Below are 23,123 nucleotides of genomic sequence, written 5' to 3'. Positions count from 1 at the left end.
GACTCCCAATTTCCGAAGTTGTGGGATGGTAACTATTCTTTGTTCCTACTTCAAAACAAAATACACTAAAGTCCTAAGAAAGAATGACTTAAACTACACTGTTATGAAAATATAGACAGCTCTAAAAATGGTGACAAGCTGCTGGTGGTCCCATATTTCATTCTCTTCCCTCATCATGGGGCCAGCCCTTTGTGATATTGAATTTCATAGATCTAAAGAAATATACTCTTGAAACTTAAAGTTTATAATATATATTTTCCCAAGAAATCATGTTAAATTATAGTTGGGTATATTTGAAATAGTACTTCTAACATTCATATCTCAGTAACTTCTAATAGGTTTTTGTGATCTGTTCTAGACCTTCTCCCATCATTCAAAGCATTAAATAATGCTTTATGGGAGTGTGGGGGCATTTACTTTTCAAGCCATAGTTAACTAAACTAATAAATAGTATTAAAGAATAGAGCAAAGGATGAGAAAAGCAAGAACACTGCTATTATAACTTTATAGAAGTCTTTAAATTACTGTTTGGTTCATATGATTTAATTTGGCTAATCTGAATATAAGAACATGCTGTTTCAATACTGTTAAAAGGAGTAATTCAATTTTCTTGACATTGGCAGAATGCCTGAAATGTGGGAGAATTTTATGTCAGAAATTATGAAACTCATTTTGCCTACTGTTAAAGTGAAAGCCCAGTACTTATTTTTATATATATTTCTTAAACCACTTCAAAGTTAAATAAGGTTAAATCCAGTAATTTGCTTCTAAGAAATATTTCTGAGGAAATAATCATAAATGTACAGAAAAATTTATGCACAAGGAGCTAATAATAATTACTCATATTGTAATACAAAGAATTAGAAAGCATTGCTGTGGATAGATAACTGCCTATGTGGTGATTGGTGAGATAAATTCTGGAACATAATATGATTAAAGACTATAGAGCTTAAGTTTGTACTTATAAAATAAGTAAACCACATGGAAAAATACTGAGTTATCAACTAAAAAAAGGTTAAAGATAACTGTTATGGTTCCAGTATTGCAAAATAAACCCAGAAAATGAAGATACATATATATGCATATATTCATATGCACTGGAATATTACTGGATATTATATATATATAATATATATATAATAACACTGGAACAATATTCTAAGAGTAAAATGTTAATAGATCTCTGGTTGATGAGATTACTATTTATATTTCTTTTTACTCTTTGCTAAAGCATCTGAATTTTCTATCTAAAAACTCAAATATAAGGTTAGAAAAAATTTTTTTCCATAAAGACAGAAAGATTATTTTACTAGAGGTTAGCACAAATAAATTTATAATTGTTCTTGAAATCACTTTTGAATAGAACTTAATCCATCTTGTCTCTGTTTTTTTTTTCTGATTATCAAAAGTGTCATTCTGTGGGCGCCTGGGTGGCTCAGTAGGTTAAAACCTCTGTCTTCGGCTCAGGTCATGATCCTGAGGGGGTGGGATTGAGCCCCGCATCAGGCTCTCTGCTCAGCGGGGAGCCTGCTTCCCTCTCTCTCTCTCTGCCTACTTGTGATCTGTCTCTCTGTCAAATAAATTAAAATCTTAAAAAAAAAAAAAAAGTGTCTTTCTGGGAACACCTGGGTGGCTCAGTGGGTTAAGCCGCTGCCTTCGGCTCAATGATCCTGGGGTCTTGGGATTGAGTCCCACATAGGCTCCTTGCTCAGCAGGGAGCCTGCTTCTCTCTCAGCCTCTGCCTGCCTCTTTGCCTGCTTGTGTGCTCTCTCTCTCTTTCTCTCTGACAAATAAATAAATAAAATCTTTAAAAAAAAAATGTCATTCTGGAGCATGTGGCTGGCTCAGTTGATGGAGCATGTGACTTTTGATTTTAGGGTTGTAAGTTCGAGCCCCACATTGGGTGTCGTGATTACTTAAAAATAAAATCTTTTTTTAAAAAAGTCTCATTGTGAATTATAACTATAATTCTGTTCTAAACACTTTTGATAGCTTACTGGTGATAATTACTTTGTTACAATGAGTAGGAAAAATGTTAACTGTGGGATACTGAGCCATTAAGATGGTAATAAATGAAAATCTGTCCATCTCCTTAATAGAAAATGAAGACAAAATATACAACTCCCGTAGAAAGTGTACAACTTCATTTGAAAGTAGAGATATTGGAATCAGCAATTCTTGTGAACTCTCAGACATTATGATCTCTTAATTTACTGATTTTTTTTTTGTTTTGTTTTAAGCTGCTGAAATACATGTTCTAATAAGATCTAAAACATGTACTTACGGAAATTTGTCTAATTCCAGAGATTCTTTGAAAACCTTAACCCCATGGGAAGTGCTTCTGAAAAGGAGTTTACAGATTATTTGTTCAACAAGTCACTAGAAATTGAACCCCGAAATTGCAAACAGCCACCTCGATTTGTAAGTTCATTACATTTTTGGGAAAAAATTTTTTAAAACAATATTATCTTCAATGTTTAGTAACCTATTATCATTAAAATTCTAATTTATTTGAATAGATATTTTTCAGTCCTTTGTTTTGCAGTACTATACTATTTCTAAAGCAATATATACTGTGGGAGGCAATGTTATAGCCTTTTGGTTAAATCTGGTTTATCCTTTATAGCACTTCTTTATCTGTTTTTAAGCCTTCCTAGTATAAGGTGGAAAGTTGTGAGAAAGTGAGAGCTATAAATGACCAGGAAATGAAAAGACCTGGAAAAAGGAGTAAGCAAGTGTCTCATGGTTCTTTTAGCCTGACTGACCATGACTACTGTCATTAGAGCACCGTAGTCCATGGTCACCACTGGAATGTTCTTCATGCTAAAATTTGCTACTACAGTTTCTAGTTATTCTTGGGTTTGCAGTGGTAGGGGAAGACCAGTTTTAAGTAGTTGAACAGAAAGCAAGATGTGGGAGGAATTCGAACGCTTATAATACCTACTTCGAGTCAAGCAGCAAGATGTTACCTCATCTCCACAACAATTTTATGACATAGATCTTACTCTCATTTTACAAACAAAAACTGAGGCTGAGGGTTGTTAAATAACTCTTTTAAGGCTGCAAAGCTAGATATTAGCACCCTGGAGATTTTACCTCAAGTTATCTGAATCTGAGTTCCATATTTTTTCATTTGGTTACCGCTGTGAGATTTTAAAAAGAGGTACAGAAGTGGAGGGTGGGAGACAATGATAGCAGTTTTCTCCAAAAACTTGAAAGTAGTATTGTGGGGGTTGGTCATTTACTATTAGGAAGAAAAAAAAAGGCCTTTTTTTTCCCCCTTGATGTACCTAACGTAATATGTTGTATATATTATGTCCACGGTAAATGTATGTAAAATTGATACCAGTGATTTGAAGAAGTTCAGGTTCAAGAGTTTGGGGAGGAACAAGTTTTCACACAGATTTTCAAGAATTTTATTTCTGCAGTATGAAAAGGTGTTTACTTGTATTAAGCCAGTCAAATCCCCGACATGCTTGCAGATTGAGATTATTGTACTCTCTTAACTGTATGCTAAGAATTAATAAGGTAGTGTTAAACCATAAAAATGAAATCCATGCAAATTAGTAATGGTAGTTATGTTTGCTTTTTGTAGCCTAGGAAATCAACTTTCTCTTTAAAATCTCCTGGAATACGGCCTAATACAGGCCGACATGGCTCTACCTCAGGCACTTTACGAGGTCATCCAACACCATTAGAAAGAGAACCATGTAAAATGAGCTTTAGTCGGATTGCTGAAACTGATCTTGAATCAACTGTGTCAGCACCAACCTCTCCAAATACACCCTCTACTCCACCAGTATCTGCTTCTTCAGACCTTAGTGTGTTTTTAGATGTGGATCTCAATAGTTCCTGTGGTATGTATTTGATGTAAACCATTTGATAAAAAAGGAATCTTAATGTTTCAGATAATTCTTCTCATCATTTTAATTAAACTGTAGATTCCTTTAATTAAATGTAGATATTAGTATGGAAAATGGCATTTAAATGTGGAAATAATGATTAACACAAGGGATTAAAAGCATCATTTGTGCATTATTTATGCATCTTATTTTCTAATGTATTCATTAAACAGAGATTTGTTTAGTACCTATTGGGCCCCATATTATTGTTCTAAAGGGAGCGACAGAGTAAGAAAACAAGCAGATACGTTTCATGAAGGAAATTTAAAAAGAGACTGTGATAGAGAGGGAACTACTTATGCTAAGAAAGGAAAAACATTCCCTCTACAAAGGTAGCATTCTGTGTTCATTTCTTTTAAAACTAACGTGTCAATAGAGAATGATAAAATTCTGTACTCTCTGTGTTACTACATTTGTTATTTTATGCAAAAATATTTTAAAAGTAAAACCTTACGTACCACCTTTCTTTTCAAATTAATTTTTCTCATTCCAATAGGCAGCAATAGCATTTTTGCTCCAGTCCTCTTGCCACATTCAAGTAAGTAAGAATTTGAGTCAATTCTAATGAAATTAATCAAGTTGATTAAATCTGTATATGAGTATTTGGGTTTTAGCAACATTGAAATTTTTTTAAAAAATGAATGAAATTCTTATAAATAAATTGTGTTACTTGCTTACAACTGAATACTATGTAAACTTTACTATAGTTTTCATCATTTTACAACCTATCAATGATCTAGGGGTTGTGTAACCTTGAACAAATTACTTAGCATCTCCAACCCTGTTAAGGATCAAATGAGATAACGATGTCGCACACCCAGCATATAGATTGGCACATAATCAACAGTGATTTCATATCAGTTGCCTCTCCTCTTTCCCATCCCAACTCATTTTCCCGTGTGGATTATATACTTAAATGTTTATCAGGTTCCCAGACAGCCCTTGATCACTTGTTTCTTCACGTGATCTTACTTAAGGCAGTTATTTTAGTAAAACACTATTCTGCCATTCTCATTTATTTCATAATATATGACATAAATGCTGTCACCATTCTTTCTGCAATCATTTGTTTAAAACAACCCAGGGGCACCTGGGTAGCTCAGTTTGTTAAACGTCTGCCTTCTGCTGCTCAGATCATGATCTTGGGGTCCTGGGAACAAGCCAAGTGTTGGGCTCCCTGCTCAGCTAGGAGTCTCTGTTTCTTTCTCTCCCTTCCCCCGTCAACGCACTCCCCGGCTTGTGCGCTTTCTCACTCTCTCAAATAATTAAGTAAAATCTTTAAAAACAACAGCCATCACCACCACCACCACCACCACCCAGAAAGGTACAGAGAAGCTTCAGGAATAATTCCCCCAATCTGGATGACTTTTGCTTCTATCACATTAAAGTGTATATAATTTAGGTAGTAACATGAGAGTTCCTGTCAAATGAGAAAAGTAAGGTTAGTCTTTTAAATGTTTATAATTCTGTATCTTAATATTTAAATTTTTATCAAAGTGATATATGCATACAGTTTAAAAGGCTAATAGTACTAAACAGTGAAAATGAAATTGATAACAGTTCCCTACCCCATGTCTCCCCACATCTTTTCTTGTTCCCCAGTGACACGTACACATTTTTAAATGGTGTTTGTGTACTTTTCTCTCTTTTGAATCATTAATTTTAGACAGTTTTTACTGATTTGCTATTACAGTAGATGAGAATTCTGCCCTTTATTCTGCCTAATATACTTGTCACATTTTGGGAAAATACTACTCACTATTAAGTCAGGTAGCATATACTATGATTATGTTTCCTTTCTTGTACAGCTCTGTTTTATGAGAAAGTCTTTAATGCTTAGGTGTTTTTGTTTGTTGGTTGGTTTTTCAAACATCTATTGCTCAGTCTTCTCACACCCTTTCTCAGCAGTTTTCCATAAGGTCGACCACTCAGGACAGTTGTCAGGATTTTTGTTTTGCTGTTTAACTTGGAAACTTCCTTCCTGGTGTCCTGTGGTTCTGCTCCAGTTTAGACTGGTTGCTCTCTTGGCCTCTCAACCAGCTGTCATCCTAGAACTTTTTTTGTTGTCATCCTAGAAATCTTTCACTTCTTTTTTTTTTTTTTAAGATTATTTATTTATTTATTTGACAGAGATCACAAGTAGGCAGAGAGGCAGGCAGAGAGAGAGGAGGAAGCAGGCTCCCCACGGAGCAGAGAGCCTGATGCGGGACTCGATCCCAGGACCCTGGGACCATGACCTGAGCTGAAGGCAGAGGCATTAACCCACTGAGCCACCCAGGCACCCCGAAATCTTTCACTTCTTTCCTGTGTTTGGATCCTTGTTTTTTTGTATTCCTTGTCTCCTTTCTTGATATCTGCCTTATTTTGGTAGAGGCACATTCTCCAGTAGCTACGTGAGAAAGGATAAACATATAAAAGTTTTAAAACTTTTGTATTTCTGAAAATGTATTTAGTGTATTTAATTGTTAATAGTTTGATGGGGTATAGAATTATAAATCCTTTTCACTAAGAATTTTGAAGATATTTTCCTATGGTCTTCTTGCTTTCATACTTGCTGTTTAGAAGTCCAGTGTCATTCACTCATAAATTGTTCATGCATAGTTTTTAAATGTCTCATATGTGCAGGCAGTATTCTAGGTACAAGAAATATGGCAGTGAACAAAACAGAAATCCTCTGTCACTGACCTTGTAGTTTCAATTCCTTTTTTAAAACTAGAGTATACTTGCTGTACCAAAGGGACCCCAAAATACAGAACATTAAATGAAATAGAATTCTATTTCTCACAATAGCCAGAGCAAGTAGCCACCTCTGTTTCACAAGCTAGCAGAGCAATTCAAGAATCTCAAAATGGGGCTTCTATCTCTTGAGTTTTGAGCATCTGCTTCATTTGTTACCATTTTCCAGCCAGCAGGAAGGTGAAGGTCAATGGGTTTTATTAGAAAAAATCTGCGGGACACCTTGGTGGCTCAGCTGGTTGGGCATCTGTCTTCTACGCAGGTCATGATATCAGTCTGGGGTCAAGTCCCAAGTCAGGCTTCCTGCTCAGGGGGGAGGTTGCTGCTCCTTCTCCCTCTGACCCTCCCCCTGCTTGTGCTTGCTCTCTCTCTCTCTCTTTTTCTCAAATAAATGAAAATATTTTTTAAAAAATATTTATTTATTTATTTGACAGAGATCACAAGTGGGCAGAGAGACAGGCAGAGAGAGAGAGGAGTAAACAGGCTCTCTGTGGAGCAGAGAGCCCGATGTGGGGCTCGATCCCAGGACCTGGGACTATGACCCGAGCCGAAGGCAGAGGCTCAACCCACTGAGCCACCCAGGCACCCCTCAAATAAATGAAAATCTTAAAAAATAATAATAAGAAGAAAAACATCATGTGGGACTTGCTCACATTACTCCTGCTCTCATTCCATTGGACAAAACTTCAGCTACAAGGGAGGCTGAGAGATGTTGTCTGTAGCTAGGCAGCCTTTTGTCTTGCTACAATACAGGGATCCTATTATTAAAAGGAAGAAAAGGGTAGATATACTGAGGGATAGTTAGAAGTCTCTGCCATAGTATATTCAAGAAAGTTTCAGAATCTTCTCTTTATTACTGATGATCTATATATTTGCAATTATCTGCTTTAGTATGAGTCATTTTTTTCCTTTCACTTTTCTATCTACTTATTTAGCCCTTTAAAGATTTTATTTACTTATTTGAGAGAGAGAGAGAGCATGAGAGGAGAGAGTTCAGTGGGAGAAGCAGACTCCCTGCTGAGTAGGGAGTCCAATGTGGGACTTGATCCCGGGATTCCAGGATCATGACCTGAGCCAAAGGCAGTCGCTTAACCAACTGAGCCACCCAGGCACCCTGTTTAGCCCTTTAAATTAAGAGATTCATGTCTTTGATTTCTAGAAAATGTTCCTTATATTGTTTTATTAATAATTTCCTCCCAAACATATTCTCTGACTTGCTTTTTGAGTTCCTTTTCTATATCATATATCCTGGTTTGAGCCTCCAGTTTTGTCTTTTGTCCATCTCTTTATTTTCTTGTTCTGTTTTCTGCAAGATTTCCTCACGTCCTCTTCTAATTCTTTTTTTTTTCCTCCATCTATCATGATTTTGAATTTCCAAAAAATTCTTTCTAGTTTCTTCTGTTCATACCATTTTTATACCATCCTATTATTCTGGCTTCGTGGATTCACTGTCTTATCTCCCATAGGATATAATAGTGGTTTTGAAAAAAAATTGTTTCTGTTTTTATTTCCTTTCTGAGTTGCATCTATTAGTTTTGTCTCTTGTCTTTCATATCAGAATTTTTCCTTTCTTGTCTGGTATCCTTAGCTTCCCATATTTTAGAGTGAGGCAGTATAAACTGATAAGAAATGCTGTATCCATGGGCAGAGCTTGTTGGCATGTAGGTTTCACTTTAGAGTAATAGAATAATGAAAAGTTTCTTACTTAGGAAATCCCCAAATATCAGAATCTATGAGGCCTCTTTTATAGGACTGTTAACTTTTCCAAAGAAAGTTGTTTGAATCTTCTGCCTGGGTGGTGTGAACATTTAGTATTTAAATCTGTGTTTTCAGCACAGTCTAGTGGCCCCAGTCTGATGTTTAGATTCACCAGAAAATAAAACTTCCAATCTCCCACAGGGTTTTAATTACTCCTTATAAAGATTTAATCAAGTCTTCTGTTTTCATGCCCATGTCTTCCATTATACCAAGTGCCTTTAACTCCTGATCCCTCCTTTCATTCTGTGGGGGCACATTAAGAAATGTTTGTCAGTATCACTAACTGTAGACATTTGGGTTTCATCTTCTCCATTTGTCTCCTTTACATAATTTGTAGTTCACCTTCTCGTATTGAAGCTTCAGGGTTCAGTGTTTCCTGGCTTAACTGAAGTTTGTTTCTTATTTTCCTTGTTGTTCTATGGTGGAAATGTTTTTACTATATATATTATTTTTTTCTAGTGCTGCTCTAACAAAGTATTCCAGACTGCGTGGTTTAGAAAAGCTGGAGGCTTTAAGGCCCCAAATCAAGGTGTTGGCAGGGACTTGCTCCTTCTGCAACATGTAAGAGAGAATCTTTCTTTGCCTCTTCTAGCTTCTGGCCTTCCCTGACAATCTTTGACCTCCTTTGGTTTATGGATGCATCATTTCAATCTCTACCTCTGTTGTCAGATGACCATCTTCCTTCTGCGTGCTTCTTTGTCCCGCCTTCTCTCCTTCTAAAGACCTCTATCATACTGGATTAGGGCCCATTTTCATCCTAACATGATTATATATCTGTAAAGACTTTTTCTAAATAAAGTCTTTCTTTCTAAGTAAAGTCACCTTGACAGGTACTGGGGTTAGCACTTCAGCGTATCTTTTGGGGAGACACAGTTCAACCTATAACACCAAGCAACTTTAGAAGTAGGAGTTCTAGACATTATTTTGGATGGCAGTTAAATACATTTTCCATATGATAAGGAAAATTTCATTTTGAAATTTAATGAAAATGTTGAGAATAATTGCATGAAATTCTTACTCTTCTAAAACAAATCCTGAAAAAAAAGAACATAATATGTTTGAAAAATGCTCACATAACAGTGGGAGAAACAGCAAGACTCCATTAACAATGGACATGAATACACGATTCACATCAAAGTATGAGCAAGCCTATGTTAAAAGTTATTCTCAGACATTACTTATCTCCTGTAAGTTGATATATTAGTATGACCCCTTTTGGAAAGAATCTGTAAACAACATGTCAAACCATAAAAATGTTCACACCCTTTGGTCTTATTAAATAGGAAATTGAATACTTACTTTGTACCAGCTACCCTGGTAGGTACTATAGATTCAGTGGCAAACAAAAAAAAGACCAAGCCTCTGCCTTTATTTATATAAAAGACCAATATGGGGAAGAAGTCACATAAATGAAGATCATGTTTGTTCATCCCACTCTTGGTTTTTCTAACTATACTTTCAGCTCCTTAGTCTCTCTTGCTTATTTTTCTTCATATTCCCAACCTATAAATATTGGAAGTCAGCAAGATTCAGGCCCTGGACCTCTTCTCACTCACTTGGTTGACCCATTGAATCTTATATTACCTGTATAATGATAATTCCCCAACTTTTTTCTCTACCTAGGACCTCTCTCTTGACCTTTTGACCCATATACTCAGTGGCCTATTCGACATCTCCATTTAGATACTGAACAGGAATCTCAAACTTCTCCAAAACTGCGCTTGTCTTCATCCCCTCCAAAGTTGTTCTTCCCACTGCCTCCTCATCCCAGTTCTAAACTGCATTCAATTGCTTAGGCTAAAAATATTAGAGTTCTCTTTTACTTCTCTCTTTTTCTCATACCCCAAATGTGATTCATCACCAAATCTTGTTTACCCTCAAAATATATCCAGAATCTATTTCTCACCATCTCTACTGCCGTCACCTTGATCCAAGCCACCATATTTCTTACCTGGTTTATTTTAGTAACTTCTCATCTTCCCCATAGTCTGTTTTCAGGATAGCAGCCAGGACCTTTTAGAATGTAGGTTAGACCAAAAAAAAAGAAGAAGAAGAAGAAGAATGAAAATTAGACCTTTCTCACCAGTGCTTGAAGTAGTGGGATTACAAGATCATATGGTATTCCTATTTTTGATATTTTGAGGAAACTCCATATTGTTTTCCACAGTGGGTGCCCCAATTTCCATTCCCAAAAACACTATATGAGGGTTCCCCTTTCTTCACATCCTCACCAGCACTTGGTATTTGTCTGACTGGAGTTGGGGTGCACTGGGCCAAACTGGCTGATTAAGCCACATGGGATAGAATCACTGTCACCAAGAGTAGTTTGCTCTGAATGGGCAAAAGATGCTGGTCAGGCAAAAGGAATATATCTACAGCAGATAGTGCTCAGTCTAGACCCACACACCATCCGCTGACATCCCATAGGCATACAGGACCCATGAAGTAACTGCAGAGGCACAAGATCGGGACAGTAGTCTTTCACAAGGAGTAATAAGATTGACATTTTTACTTAGATATCACATAAGGAGTTCATACTCCATGTGTTTAAAATTAAACTCATCAGCTTTCCCAACTAGTTTCTGTGAACCCAGTCTTAATATAATGATAAACAAGACATGGTTACTGCTTTTATTACAAGTGTTGGTCAACAAGTAGAATTGGTCCGTAACTATGGGTTATAGCCTGGGTGGCTCAGTTGGTTAAGCAGCTGCCTTCAGCTCAGGTTATAATCCCAGCGTCCTGGGATAAAGTCCCACCTCGAGCTCCTTGCTCGGCAGGGAGCCTGCTTCTCCCTCTGCCTCTGCCTGTGCTCTCTCTCTCTCTCTCTCTCTCTCTCTCTGACAAATAAATCTTAAAAAAAAAAAAAAAAAACACAGGGTCTCTGATTATGTATGATCTTTCTCTGGAAGTTACTACAGTTTATATATATTTGTTTGCTTTGTGTGTTTTAGATTTAAAAAGGTTTTTCAGGAAACAGAATCTCATTGTGAATCTTATTTAAATTGTATGTTTTCATGTAGCTATAATATCTGCCATATGCCAGGCAATACCACTCTGCTAGTGCTAGGGATACAAAAATAAATACACACTGCCCTCAAAAAGCTTACAGTTCAGTGGAGAGTCTAGGTAAACCAACAGTTAACTACAGTACAGTCTGACATTTGCTATAGCAGAGGTGATAACAGATTGAAATAAAATCTTATGATTTGCACTGTGAATTGTGGTTAAACTAATCTTTTTTACCCTCAGAGTCTTTCTTCAGTTCATGTGGTAGTTTACACAAACTAAGTGAAGAGCCACTGATTCCTCCACCTCTTCCTCCTCGAAAAAAGTTTGATCATGATGCTTCAAATTCCAAGGTAGTCAACAGACTTAGGTTTGCCTTAACTAATTCAACTTATTCCAAGTTGTGAATCTTTAAAATAATTCTTATTCTTATAATAGTCTGTCAATTATAATTTGACTACCCTTCATGATTTTTAAACACTTTTTTTTTTTCTTGAAAAATACTTCAACTGCTCATTTCTCGTTAATATTTTTTTCTAAAAAGAGGCTGGGCAGATTCACAAATACTCATAAGTTTCCTTTCTGGTAGAAAAGAGAAAAACTTTAGTATTCAAAGCATTCTTCAAACTTTAAACCAGTACTCTGCAAACTTTAGGCTGCATCAGAATTACCTGGGAGGCTTGTAGAGTTCCCATTCAGTAGATCTAGGGTGGGACCCAGGGAATCTGCATTTTTTAAGCAAGTTCCCTACTAGTACTGATGCTGCTGTTCCCTGGATCACACTTTGAGAACCACCACAGTAAGCCTCACTGGGGAAAGTTGAAGTAGATGGCCAGAAAGCAGAAGCTGAACATTGAGTTCCCTTGACATCATGTCCTTTAATGTGTACAAAGCTATGTATTCCTTTCACTCACTTGCCTATTATAGTTAAAATGTGTAAATTTTTGAAAGGACTATAAAGCAAGATAACCTGAGGCTTTATGTTCTAAGATTTCAATTAAAATATCTTATATATAAAAATATTAAACTAGGCACCAAATTAAATGGGGAGTATTTTACTCATGAATCTGATTATTAAATCAGATTAACCTATTTTGAGCTCTTGGATATAACTAAACAAGAATTTTTCAGTCTTTTAAAGCTTAACAGATTTTTCAGGAGAATGGAGGTGTGAATTATTATTTTTTTTTTTTTTTTGAGGGAAATACGAAATCTGATGATGACCCCCCTGCTATTCCACCAAGACAGCCTCCTCCTCCAAAGGTAAAACCCAGAGTTCCTGCTCCTACTGGTACATTTGATGGACCTCTGCATAGTCCACCTCCACCACCGCCAAGAGATCCTCTTCCTGATACCCCTCCACCAGTTCCCCTTCGGCCTCCAGAACACTTCATAAACTGTCCGTTTAATCTTCAGCCACCTCCACTAGGACATCTTCACAGAGATCCAGACTGGTTCAGAGACGTTAGTACCTGTCCAAATTCGCCAAATACTCCTCCCAGCACACCCTCTCCGAGAGTACCACGTCGATGCTACATGCTCAGTTCTAGTCACAACAACCTTGCTCATCCTCAAGCTCCTCCTGTTCCACCAAGGCAGAATTCAAGCCCTCACCTACCAAAACTGCCACCAAAGACTTATAAACGGGAGCTTTCGCACCCTCCGTCATACAGACTGCCTTTGCTAGAAAATGCGGAAACTCCTCAATGACCTTAGCCATATGTAGTCATTGACACTGGAATGGTATTTGTAAAGGGTTTTTTTTAATTTATTCAAAAAAGTCATAGTATTTTAGTACTTTTTACAAATAATGCTCTTACAAAAATGCTACTGATCAAATAAGCTTTTAAAAATTGGAAAAATAAAAATACAAAAGTCCTTTATCATTATCCTCAGGTGATCAGTAGCATTGCCTTGTCTTGGATCCTCAGTGCTGCCAAAAGGCCAGTATAAAGAATTTATATTTGCACTGTAGACTCTGCTAAAATACGGTTTAAAATGACATTGATTGCACTGAAAGGGGATAGTGCATTTGTGGAATTTTTCAAATTTGGGTAATAGATGCCTTTTTAAGGCAATGAATTTACACAAATATAGGGGGTGTATGGTATTACTGATTTTTAAAACTCTTTGACCATCTTCAAGTTTTTACATTTAGGAGAATTGTGAAAAACACCCACTGTTCTTAAACTCTTTAATGCCATGTCTTAAATGCCAGAATTTGCTGCTGAAGACAAAAAATGGAAAATAGAATGAAAATAATAGAATGCACTGTAAATGTTTATTATTTTGTCAAAATGTATACAGACTACCTAACCCAATCATAGAGGGAAAAAGGGCATGTATCTCATTCAGATGTGCCTTTTGTTTTTGCAGACTATGATGTCTTTAGCTAATGAGTTGCCTATTGTTTTGGAAAACAAAGTTAATTAATATGCCATGTATGTACAGTTTTGTTTATAATGTATATTTTAAAATAATGCTAATAGCCTATGTAAATTTAAGTGACTCCAGGCCTGTACTACAATCTGCTACTTTACTAATTCAGAAATTCAGAGGAAACTTTCTTATGGCCTAGAAACCAACTGCCTTGCCCTCAAAACCTAGCAACTTTCTCTATAAATCTCATGTAAACTAAAATTTAAAAAAAAAATTTTTTTTAGATTGGTAACATTTAAATCAGCAAACAAACATACTTAAAGCTTTATTAAACTTTTTATTCAGAGAAGTGAGTAAAAGTTTTATTTGCCATTTGGACTCCTGGGTTCAAAGTGATGAAAAAGCGTGTTTTGCTGATAGTGCTGTAGCAGCAGTTGTAAAGTAGCCAGAAGCCACCTTGTTTATTTACTGGTCTGTGGCCTTTTACTGTGCTTTGTATCAGAGTTCTTAACAAGATTAATAAATCACCCCAGTCTTAATTTTTAAAAGACTTTTAAATACGTGTTTTCATTATAAGGAACAAGTGGAGATATTCTTGAGTTCTGTGTAAATACATACAACCACATTATTTTCAATATTTGTGCAATTTATATAATCCCAAGGAATTTAAGTGATATAAATTTTATTAGGATAACTTTGTCTTAAGTGTTAAAATGCAATCAGCAATCTTCCAGCAACCATTTCTATGCATTCAGATGAAGAATTAGGAGCATGGTAGGAAACCCTTGATAAAAGAGGATTGTAGCCTCCCTGGTAGGACCTTGGAAGCTGCCTGGATTTAAGGCCAGTAACTACCCAGTAAAATTGGTCTCCAGGTAAAAACAGTCTTAAGTTTGTCTTTGTATTTTAAAGAGGTGACAATATTAGCTTTGTCTGGAAGAGTGAAGTAAACTGCCCGATTGTAAAGCCAGGCTAAATTTAGAGGAGTGAGCCTGACCAACACCAAGAAGCGTGTGGCCTGGTGCTCCACCACGCCCAGGTAATGCTGCCTTCTCGGCCCTGTATTTTTGCGCACGCGCAATGGTGTCAACTTCGCCACTAGGAGGCGCCGGGCCCTCTTCAGGCTGGTCTTGGGGCGGTGCATGTGGCTGTGACGTCACTGCACGCGCCACATCTTGTTGCCCGGCAGCGATGGCGGCTTCTTTGGAGTCCGCGGAGGACCCACTGCGGAACTTTGTTCGAGTTTTGGAAAAGCGAGATGGCACGGTGTTACGACTGCAGCAGTATGGCTCCGGCGGCGTGGGCTGCGTTGTTTGGGACGCTGCCATTGTCCTTTCTAAGTACCTAGAAACGCCCGGGTTTTCCGGGGATGGGGCCCACGCTCTGAGCCGGCGGTCCGTGCTGGAGCTGGGCTCCGGCACTGGGGCTGTAGGGCTCATGGCTGCTACCCTCGGGTAAGAGCTGGTGCGGGGGGGCTGCTTTGTTCGGGAAATCCGGATTACTGGTTTACCACGCTTGTGCCTACACTTAACTTTATTTTATAGGGCTGATGTTGTGGTCACAGATCTTGAGGAATTGCAGGACTTGCTGAAGATGAATATTAATATGAACAAGCATCTTGTCACTGGTTCTGTTCAAGCCAAGGTACTGAAATGGTTTGTATGGCCTTTCAGCTTGTTTTAAGATAACGATTCTATTTTGCTTTAAATTGCGTTTCACTATAACCATAGTTAATACGAAGGGGACTTTCCAGAACTTGTTTATAAAACAGTGTTTTAAATTATTAAAGCAACAGTTAAATATTTTGGTTGATATTTTTAAGGGGGGAAGAAATAGAAGACTTTCCTTCTCCTCCAGACTATATACTGATGGCCGACTGCATATACTATGAAGAGGTGAGTATTCAGTGAGTGAAGTGTCTATCTTTAGAATTTATACCATAATTTGTGGATTCCAAAGTGCACGCTTCTTCACATTTTAACATCTCTGAATGCAAGATATTTGTCCTATAGTTGATGACACAATAAAGAACATAAAGGTTACCAGAACTATATACATATACTGGTGATAAACATATAGACCTGTAAAATATGTTGACAGAAGTGTGCATTTTACTAGAGACTTATGTACTATTTTAAAGATTTTGCCATTTGGATCTGTTATGAAAAGCTTAAGTTTTTTGGTAAGCTCTTCCTAGTGAACATGTTAACCATGACATTGAGAATTAAGTTGCATTGTAAAGAATATATTGTTCTGTGGAAAGATTGATTCAGAATGGTACTTTTTTAAAAAAAATTTTATTTATTTATTTGACAGACAGATCACAAGTAGGCAGAGAGGCAGGCTGAGACAGAGAGGGGAAGCAGGCTCCCTGCGGAGCAGAGCCTGATTCAGGGCTCAATCCCAGGACCCTGAGATCATGACCTGAGCCAAAGGCAGAGGGTTTAACCCACTGAGCCACTCAGGTGCCCCCAGAATGGTATTTTTTTAAATGGCAGTTTATATAATATTGTGGGCATTGCGTTTTTAAAATAACAAACATTGAACTAACTTAAATTCAAGTTAGGGTCAGACTCACTTTTGTGGGTAAATCCCAACTTAAAATAGATTAAAATTAATTTTTTAAGGATGAGGTCATTTCATTTGTTTTCTCATGGGAACTCCAAAATACAGTCATTTGAGTCTTTTGGAAACTGAAATCAATGCAGTGGTTGATTAGTGAAGAGTTTACCAGTCATTAGTTACAGAGCTTTAACCACTTATACTTTGTTGATTGACTCAGAGATGGCTAAATTGGAGGGGAGTTATAGTTACTCTCCACTTCCCCTATTCCCATTTTATAGTAAATATTAAAATTTTTAAAAATCATAAGTAAAAGTGATATTCTGTTTTGAACAGTCTTTGGAGCCGTTGTTGAAAACTCTAAAAGATCTTAGTGGATTTGAGACTTGTATTATATGTTGTTATGAGCAACGAACAATGGGAAAAAATCCAGAAATCGAGAAAAAATATTTTGAGGTAAGTACTAGATCTGTTTTTGTAGTGCTTTACATGACTTCAGCGAGGGTTTTCGTGACTGTATGTTCAAGTATATTAAGGTAATTTTGAGTGGGGAACACATTCCACTTGTATGAATCCAAGGAGAGTATCCTTTGTTGCCCACCATTCTACTAAGCTTCTCCCCCAACCTTTTGCATCTTTTCTAATCCTTTGTTACTTTTTCTTTTCTAATTAGTTGATCTAGTATCTACAAAACAACCTAAAATAATAATGCTGACATCCTTGTCTTTTCTGGGGAAGTTTTCCATGCTTCTTTATTAAGCATGATGCTGGCTTTTGGGAATGTATTAATGATGTATGTAGTACTTTTGGAAAGTACATCACATCAGAGAAACATATGTGATATGTTTTTACCTCTGTGTTTTTACAAAGGCTTTCAACCAAGGTGTCCTATCTACTTTTGGGGGTGTTTTTTTGTTTTTGTTTTTCACTTTTTATTTTGAAATAAAGACTTACAGGAAGTTGCAGAAGTATTACATAGAACCCCATGTATCTTTCACCCATCTTCCCCCAGTGGTCATCCACACCCTTTTGATGGGCAAAAAATCCATCACATTAAAAAGTGACTCCTTCTGAGGGTACATCTCCATAGTCCTGCAATTTATCCACTGAAAGGACTGCTTTGCTTAAATAAGAATGCAAATACATGACTCTGCCTCAGATAAGTGCTAAAATTGTTTTTCTTTTCTTGAAAGTAAAGAATTTAACTTTTGAGACTGTAATTAAAAATTCTATATTGTTAAACAGTTTAACTTGAGTCAGCACATGTAAAAATGCTTATGTATAAGTTCTCAACTCAATTTTTCATATGTATACACCCAGGCAACCACCACTACATCAAGATACAGAACACTTTAAGGATCTCGGAATGCTCCCATGTGCCCTTTCCTAGTCGGTACTCCTCCAAAGTTAACTGTCATTCTGACTTCTGTCACCACAGGAAACTTCATGTTATGGAATTTACAGTATATCTCTTTTAAATTTATAGCTCCTCCAGCTAGACTTTGACTTTGAAAAAATTCCTTTGGAGAAACATGATGAAGAATATCGAAGCGAGGATATTCATATTTTATACATCAGAAAGAAAAAATCGGTAAATACATTCCTAGGTCTTTGTCCGCTGAGATCTCATTAGCTGGGCATTGTCTCTGGGCTAATGTGTGATGCAGATGCTGATTTTGATGTGGGGAAATACTTCTGATGACTCCCTGGGCTCAGGCACTCTCAGTGTTCAGATCATTTAATCTACCTGGCCTTGGATTCTCCCTCTAAAAAACAAAAAACAAAACAAAAACAGGCTTTTCTGATAAAGATCCTTTCCATCTATAAATAATAGAGCTTTGTAATTGGGCATTACCTCAGGCAACTATCTTAGCTATTTGTACATTTCTGTTTAAAAATGTCAGTTCTGACTTTTGTGAACTTTTTCCAACCATTCACATTTGGCAAATAGTCCAAAGTAAAGTATAACAAGGTAGATCTGCCCAGTAAGTAGAAATGTACTCAGTTAAATAGAATTTATGTATATTTCCCCTTTTTTGTTCCTTCCTTTAACTGTTAACATTAATTACATTTTTATATAAGATGCCTCTGTATGCCTAGAGTTTGCACGTGTAGAGGGGAAGAGTTGTATTTCATCCATTTTGTATCACCTTTTATATATGTGACCAGTAAAAGGCAAGACATGATCTAGTTTATGAATTAAGGATGCTAACTTTAGTTAGTCCCACTTGTTTCTGTTATCTTTGCTTTGATTGAATTCTCAGTGATGAAGTTTTCTGATTATGTGAATTCTAGTCAAAAGCAAGTAGCTTGTAATTTGGGGGATTAAGACTAAATGTTAGAACTGTAAGGAAAAAGAAGTGGTAGGATTAGTAATTCAGATCTGCTAACTTTCATTTGGCATAGTGCTGGAGATAGATAAATTTAAAAAATATTTTATGCCTTAAGGAATCTGGTTTTAGATCAAGCTGTTGTGTAGTTTAAAAGTAGAATTTTTTTTGAGGCTTAAAGATTTTGTGTCTCCTAAATATAAAGGCTTTTTTTTTTTTTGGCAAAGAATCACTTCTTTTTACAAAATTCATAAAATTCCCCCTTTTAAAATGTACAGTTCAGTGGTTTTTAATATATTCACAAAGGTGCACAAGCGTTACCACTTCAGTTCTAAACATTTTTTATCACCCCAAAAAGAAACCCCATACCCATTAGCAGTCGTGTCCTACCCCTGCCTCTCCCTAGCCCTTGGCAGCCACCAGTCTCTTCTCTGTGTGTGGATTGCCTGTTCTGAATGCTTCACAGAAGTAGAATCACACACTGTGTGGCTCCCTGTATCTGGCTCCGTTTTGTAGTTTTATAAGAAAAATAGTTTTAATATTTCTTTGATACTACACCTTATCCATCCATTCATCAGTGATTGGACATTTCAGCCATTTTTCACTTTTTGGCAATAATGAAGAATACTGCTGTGAATATTCATGTAAGAATTTTTGTGTGACTTATGTTTTCAAATCTCTTGGGTATATAGCTAGAATAGAATTGCTGGGTTGTATGGGAACTCCATGTTTAACTTTATGGGGAATTTGCCAAACTGTACTCCAAAGCTGCTGTACCGTTTTATATTCCCACCGGCGGTAGCTGAGGGTTGTGATTTCTTTACCTCTTCACCAGTGCTTGTCATTGTCCATCTTTTTTATTGTAACTATCTCAGTAAGAGTGAATTTGTATCTCATTGTGGTTTTTATTTTCATTTCCTGAATGACTAATGTGGAATGTCTTTGCATGTATTTATTGGCCATTTGGATATCTTTACAGAAATACTTTCCCTGTTTTTAAATAGACTTGTCTTCTTACTGTTGAGTTGTATCTGTTCTGTATTCTGGATACTAGACCCTTACCAGATACATGACTTTCAAATACGTTCTCCCGTTCTGTGGTTTGTCTTTTTGTTTTCTTTTTTTTTTCTTTTTCTTGCTAGTATGTCCTTTTAAGCACAAAGCTTTTTAATTTTGATGATGTCCAGTGTATCTGATTTTTCTTCGGTTACTTTGTTTTGGGTATCAGCAAAAAAACCATCTCTTAAAATTATGGATGGTTATTCATTTGAGCTGCATTAGGCATATTACTTAGTATTAAGTACCCAATAAATACTTAATTTTTTATAAGAAATTAGTCTTTAAAATTTTCTTTCTTTCTTTTTTTTTTCTTATAGAAATCTCTATCGTGAAATCTTTAGTCACCTTACCCAAGCCTCTAACAACCTGGGTAAGCTAAATATATGAATGGAGCATGTGAATACAGCATGGGAAGATTGTGTTCACAGATTTTTCCAGCATGTCCATAGAGATTCGATATATACCTGACAACCACCATGGGCTACCTGCAATTTGAAAATGATTACTGACTGCCTGTCTGCCAGTGGGCCTGAAATCCACCTTAGTTTACTTGTAGCTCAGCTTCAAGTTCTGCTTAAAAGAAAATTGTGTATCAGTCACTCCTCAAATGAAAGATAGGTGTTGAGGTTTGCCTTAAGTCTACCAGAAGTAAACAGTGAAGTGGCATGGTTGACTTGGCATTATTGTCAGGAAACTGGAGATGAATTGATCCAGTTTCTAAAGAGAGACATCTATTACTATGTAATTCTGTTTAAGTTGAAACTAGTAAAATTTAGTTGTTGTCAAGATCAACAAATCTAAAAGTTGGTTTTTATTTTAATGTAATTATGCATTGGTTTTTATCGTATGTACCTTCCACTTCGATAGCATTAATATCAAAATGTTCTTAAAAACCCGAAAATGCTGTTTTGTATACTATTAGCCAAAGTTTTATTCTTTTCCTCCACCATACATGTCTGTGTGAGTTAGATAGTAATTTATACTGTAATGAGTTGGTAGGAATGAAAGTGAGAAATCAGGAGAAAGAAAAGGTATCTTTACAAACTTTTTCGTTTGCGAATGCAGCAAGAGTAAGAGTCCAGTTTCAGGCTTGTGCACTTTTCGTCACGTGTATCTTCCAGGAAAATGGCTAAAATCACCAGTGTTTACATGAAACAGAGAAATGTTTTTAAATAACTACAAATGTGGCTCTCTATATATTTACCAAGTGTTTTGATTCTATGTATTCTCTGTTTTATCTTACATTGATAATCATCTCACAGACTGATCTTTCAAGGACTTCAGTTACACCAGTTGTGAAGAGTAATACTAACTGGATAGAATTCTGGTATCTGTAGGCATTGGTGCTAGGTGGCACATTTTATGTATTAAAATAAACATTGTTTTTGAGATCCTGTGATTTTTGTGAATGTTTCAGAAATAGCTTTGAAGAAAATGAATATCTAAATCAGGCTTTCCAGAAAAAGAAACCCTATTTAGAGAAATCAAAGATCCAAGTGAAAAGAACCATTCTTTCCTTCAGGCTTCCTTTGGTCTTTAAAGTTTGTCTTGCTGTTCTTTTTCAAAATACCTTGTTCATACAGCCCTTAGCATTTCATTAACCAGTTTACAGACAGTTTAACCTAAATACATGATTCTTTGTTAGTTACAGGTAGCACCAGTTATTATTAGTGAAGTCTTGGCACAGATGACTACTTTCTAGCCTATTCCATAACACTGTGAAACTTGAATAAGTCTGACATTGACCAGCTATAGTAATCCATTCAGATTCTCGATCCCTTTTCAACCTCCTCTTCTTTTCACTATACTTCCAATATTCACTACCTCTGGGTCTTCTGCCTAAAGTGCCCCTTGGCATTCCTGTAGGAAAGCCCAGCTCCTTTACCTCACAAAGGTGCACCTTACACTCCAAAATTTTCTGGAGGAATTGGGTTGAAGTCAGCCTCTACAGCTTCGCCAGAATCACGCCTTTACTACTTATGTGTGCCTATTTCCCTTCCCTGTCCTATTCCCGCTCCCTTACTTAATTTATCACCTTAAAGCCTCACTTGCATACATTCATCGCCATCTGTTCTGGAGAACTGACCTAAGTTACTGAATGTAGATTTAAGTAATTTGTAACATTAAATCATGGGATTTTTTTTTTTTTTCCTATTCTGGAATAAAGCCAGAGCAGAGATTAAAAAGTACCACATTTCAAATTAAAAAAGAAAAAGGTACCAAGTCTCCACATTGTAAGACCAAAGAACCACTGGTTTGGTAGGACCAGTGAGCACTGCAGGGCTTACTGGGGACTGCCAGTTCCAAAGAACCTGCCCTATCACCACCCACCATTCTGCAGACAGCCAGAGAGGCCTGGGAGAGGTCTTTTTGAGGAATGTAGTGTTGGGGAATGGGATTTTGTCCTGGGGACTCTCATGAGTCCTTTGGACTCTTCATCTGCACTCAGAAACCACAGGAGAGAGGCGTGAGGGAGCAACTCAAGATTAAAGATGCTTCTAGGAGGAGGAGCCCAGCATTTTCTCCACCTGGTTGAGTTTACCCAGCAGATTAGCACATCTGTGGTTTTTTTTTTTTTTTCAGAGCATGGGAATGAAATTGGAGAGGTGAGGATTATCAGGCAGAGAGATGTTAAAGATGGGTCCTGCCAGCTGCTGTTGATATAGGAGTTGGAGGCCAGAGGACTTGAGCAGCAACATGGAGAAGTTCAAAGGCAGGTGCAGAAGAGGAGTGAGTTGTGATGCCACGGACTGGGGATCAACCAGAATACAACCAACTCCAATCCCCCGGGACTGCCAGGGCTGGGGTCAGGTGAGAAGACAGCTCAGGAATGAACCTCTGGACCTCTAGTTGAGTGGGGGCTTGCCACTGTGCACCATGAAACCCACAGGCCAGTTATCAGAATGCAGTTATAGCCCATTAAGGTGGCCCCATTGTAAGGCGGTGTTCCTCAAACTAGGCTGCACATGGAATCACCTGGAAAATTAAAAGCAAACGAAAGCCATGTTCGGGTCCCAGTTAAATTTAAAGATTTATTTATTTGACAGAGAGATAGATCACAAGTAGGCAGAGAGGGAGGAAGGGAAGCAGGCTCCCCGCTGAGCAGAGAGCCCAATGTGGGACTCGATCCCAGGGCCCTGAGATCATGACCCGAGCCGAAGGCAGCGGCTTAACCCACTGAGCCACCCAGGCGCCTCAAGGGTCCCAGTTAAATTTAAAGGCATGGGATTTTTATTAAAGGGCTCCAGGTGGTTTGAGTTTAGCATAAATTGAGAACTGCTGTGTTAAGGAACCCTAGCATCTGTTTCCCAAGGGGAAGGGAGCAGAGGGAGAAGAAATACAAAAATAAACCATCCATGATTAGAGTGGGTCTATACTGCATAGGGAG

The 23,123-nt window shown here is 37.2% G+C and overlaps 2 protein-coding genes across 6 annotated transcripts in view; both read left to right on the top strand.

The window, feature by feature from the left end:
• The window catches only part of SOS2 (SOS Ras/Rho guanine nucleotide exchange factor 2), a 76,252-nt gene extending 61,917 nt beyond the window's left edge, over positions 1-14,335 (top strand). For 2 of the 3 annotated variants that reach the window (XM_059373153.1, XM_059373152.1), the window contains 5 exons: positions 2,305-2,421; positions 3,596-3,857; positions 4,399-4,440; positions 11,649-11,758; positions 12,606-14,335. In XM_059373153.1, the coding sequence (XP_059229136.1) occupies positions 2,305-2,421; positions 3,596-3,857; positions 4,399-4,440; positions 11,649-11,758; positions 12,606-13,115 (1,041 nt within the window). In that variant the 3' untranslated portion in view covers positions 13,116-14,335. The remainder of the gene's footprint in view (positions 1-2,304; positions 2,422-3,595; positions 3,858-4,398; positions 4,441-11,648; positions 11,759-12,605) is intronic. The other variant, XM_059373154.1, reaches the window with a different exon arrangement.
• Positions 14,336-14,914: 579 nt separating this feature from the next.
• On the top strand, positions 14,915-22,830 carry VCPKMT (valosin containing protein lysine methyltransferase). Of its 3 annotated transcripts, none has more exons than XM_059371278.1 (7): positions 14,915-15,238; positions 15,329-15,439; positions 15,607-15,679; positions 16,683-16,802; positions 17,833-17,937; positions 20,053-20,105; positions 22,319-22,830. In XM_059371278.1, exons 1-6 carry the CDS (start codon positions 14,976-14,978, stop codon positions 20,065-20,067), a joined length of 687 nt encoding a protein of 228 aa, XP_059227261.1. In that variant the 5' UTR covers positions 14,915-14,975; the 3' UTR covers positions 20,068-20,105; positions 22,319-22,830. The 3 variants fall into 3 exon arrangements, with proteins under 3 accessions (XP_059227261.1, XP_059227260.1, XP_059227259.1); XM_059371277.1 differs by lacking the exon at positions 22,319-22,830 and adding an exon at positions 20,998-21,124; XM_059371276.1 differs by lacking the exon at positions 22,319-22,830 and having other exon boundaries at positions 20,053-21,124.
• The last annotated feature ends 293 nt before the right edge of the window (positions 22,831-23,123 follow it).

The sequence above is a fragment of the Mustela nigripes genome, chromosome 13 (genome assembly GCF_022355385.1).
Source record: "Mustela nigripes isolate SB6536 chromosome 13, MUSNIG.SB6536, whole genome shotgun sequence".
NCBI lineage: Eukaryota > Metazoa > Chordata > Mammalia > Carnivora > Mustelidae > Mustela > Mustela nigripes.
The sequence above is the reverse complement of the archived record's forward strand: the minus strand, read 5'-3'. Positions and strand labels throughout refer to the sequence as shown.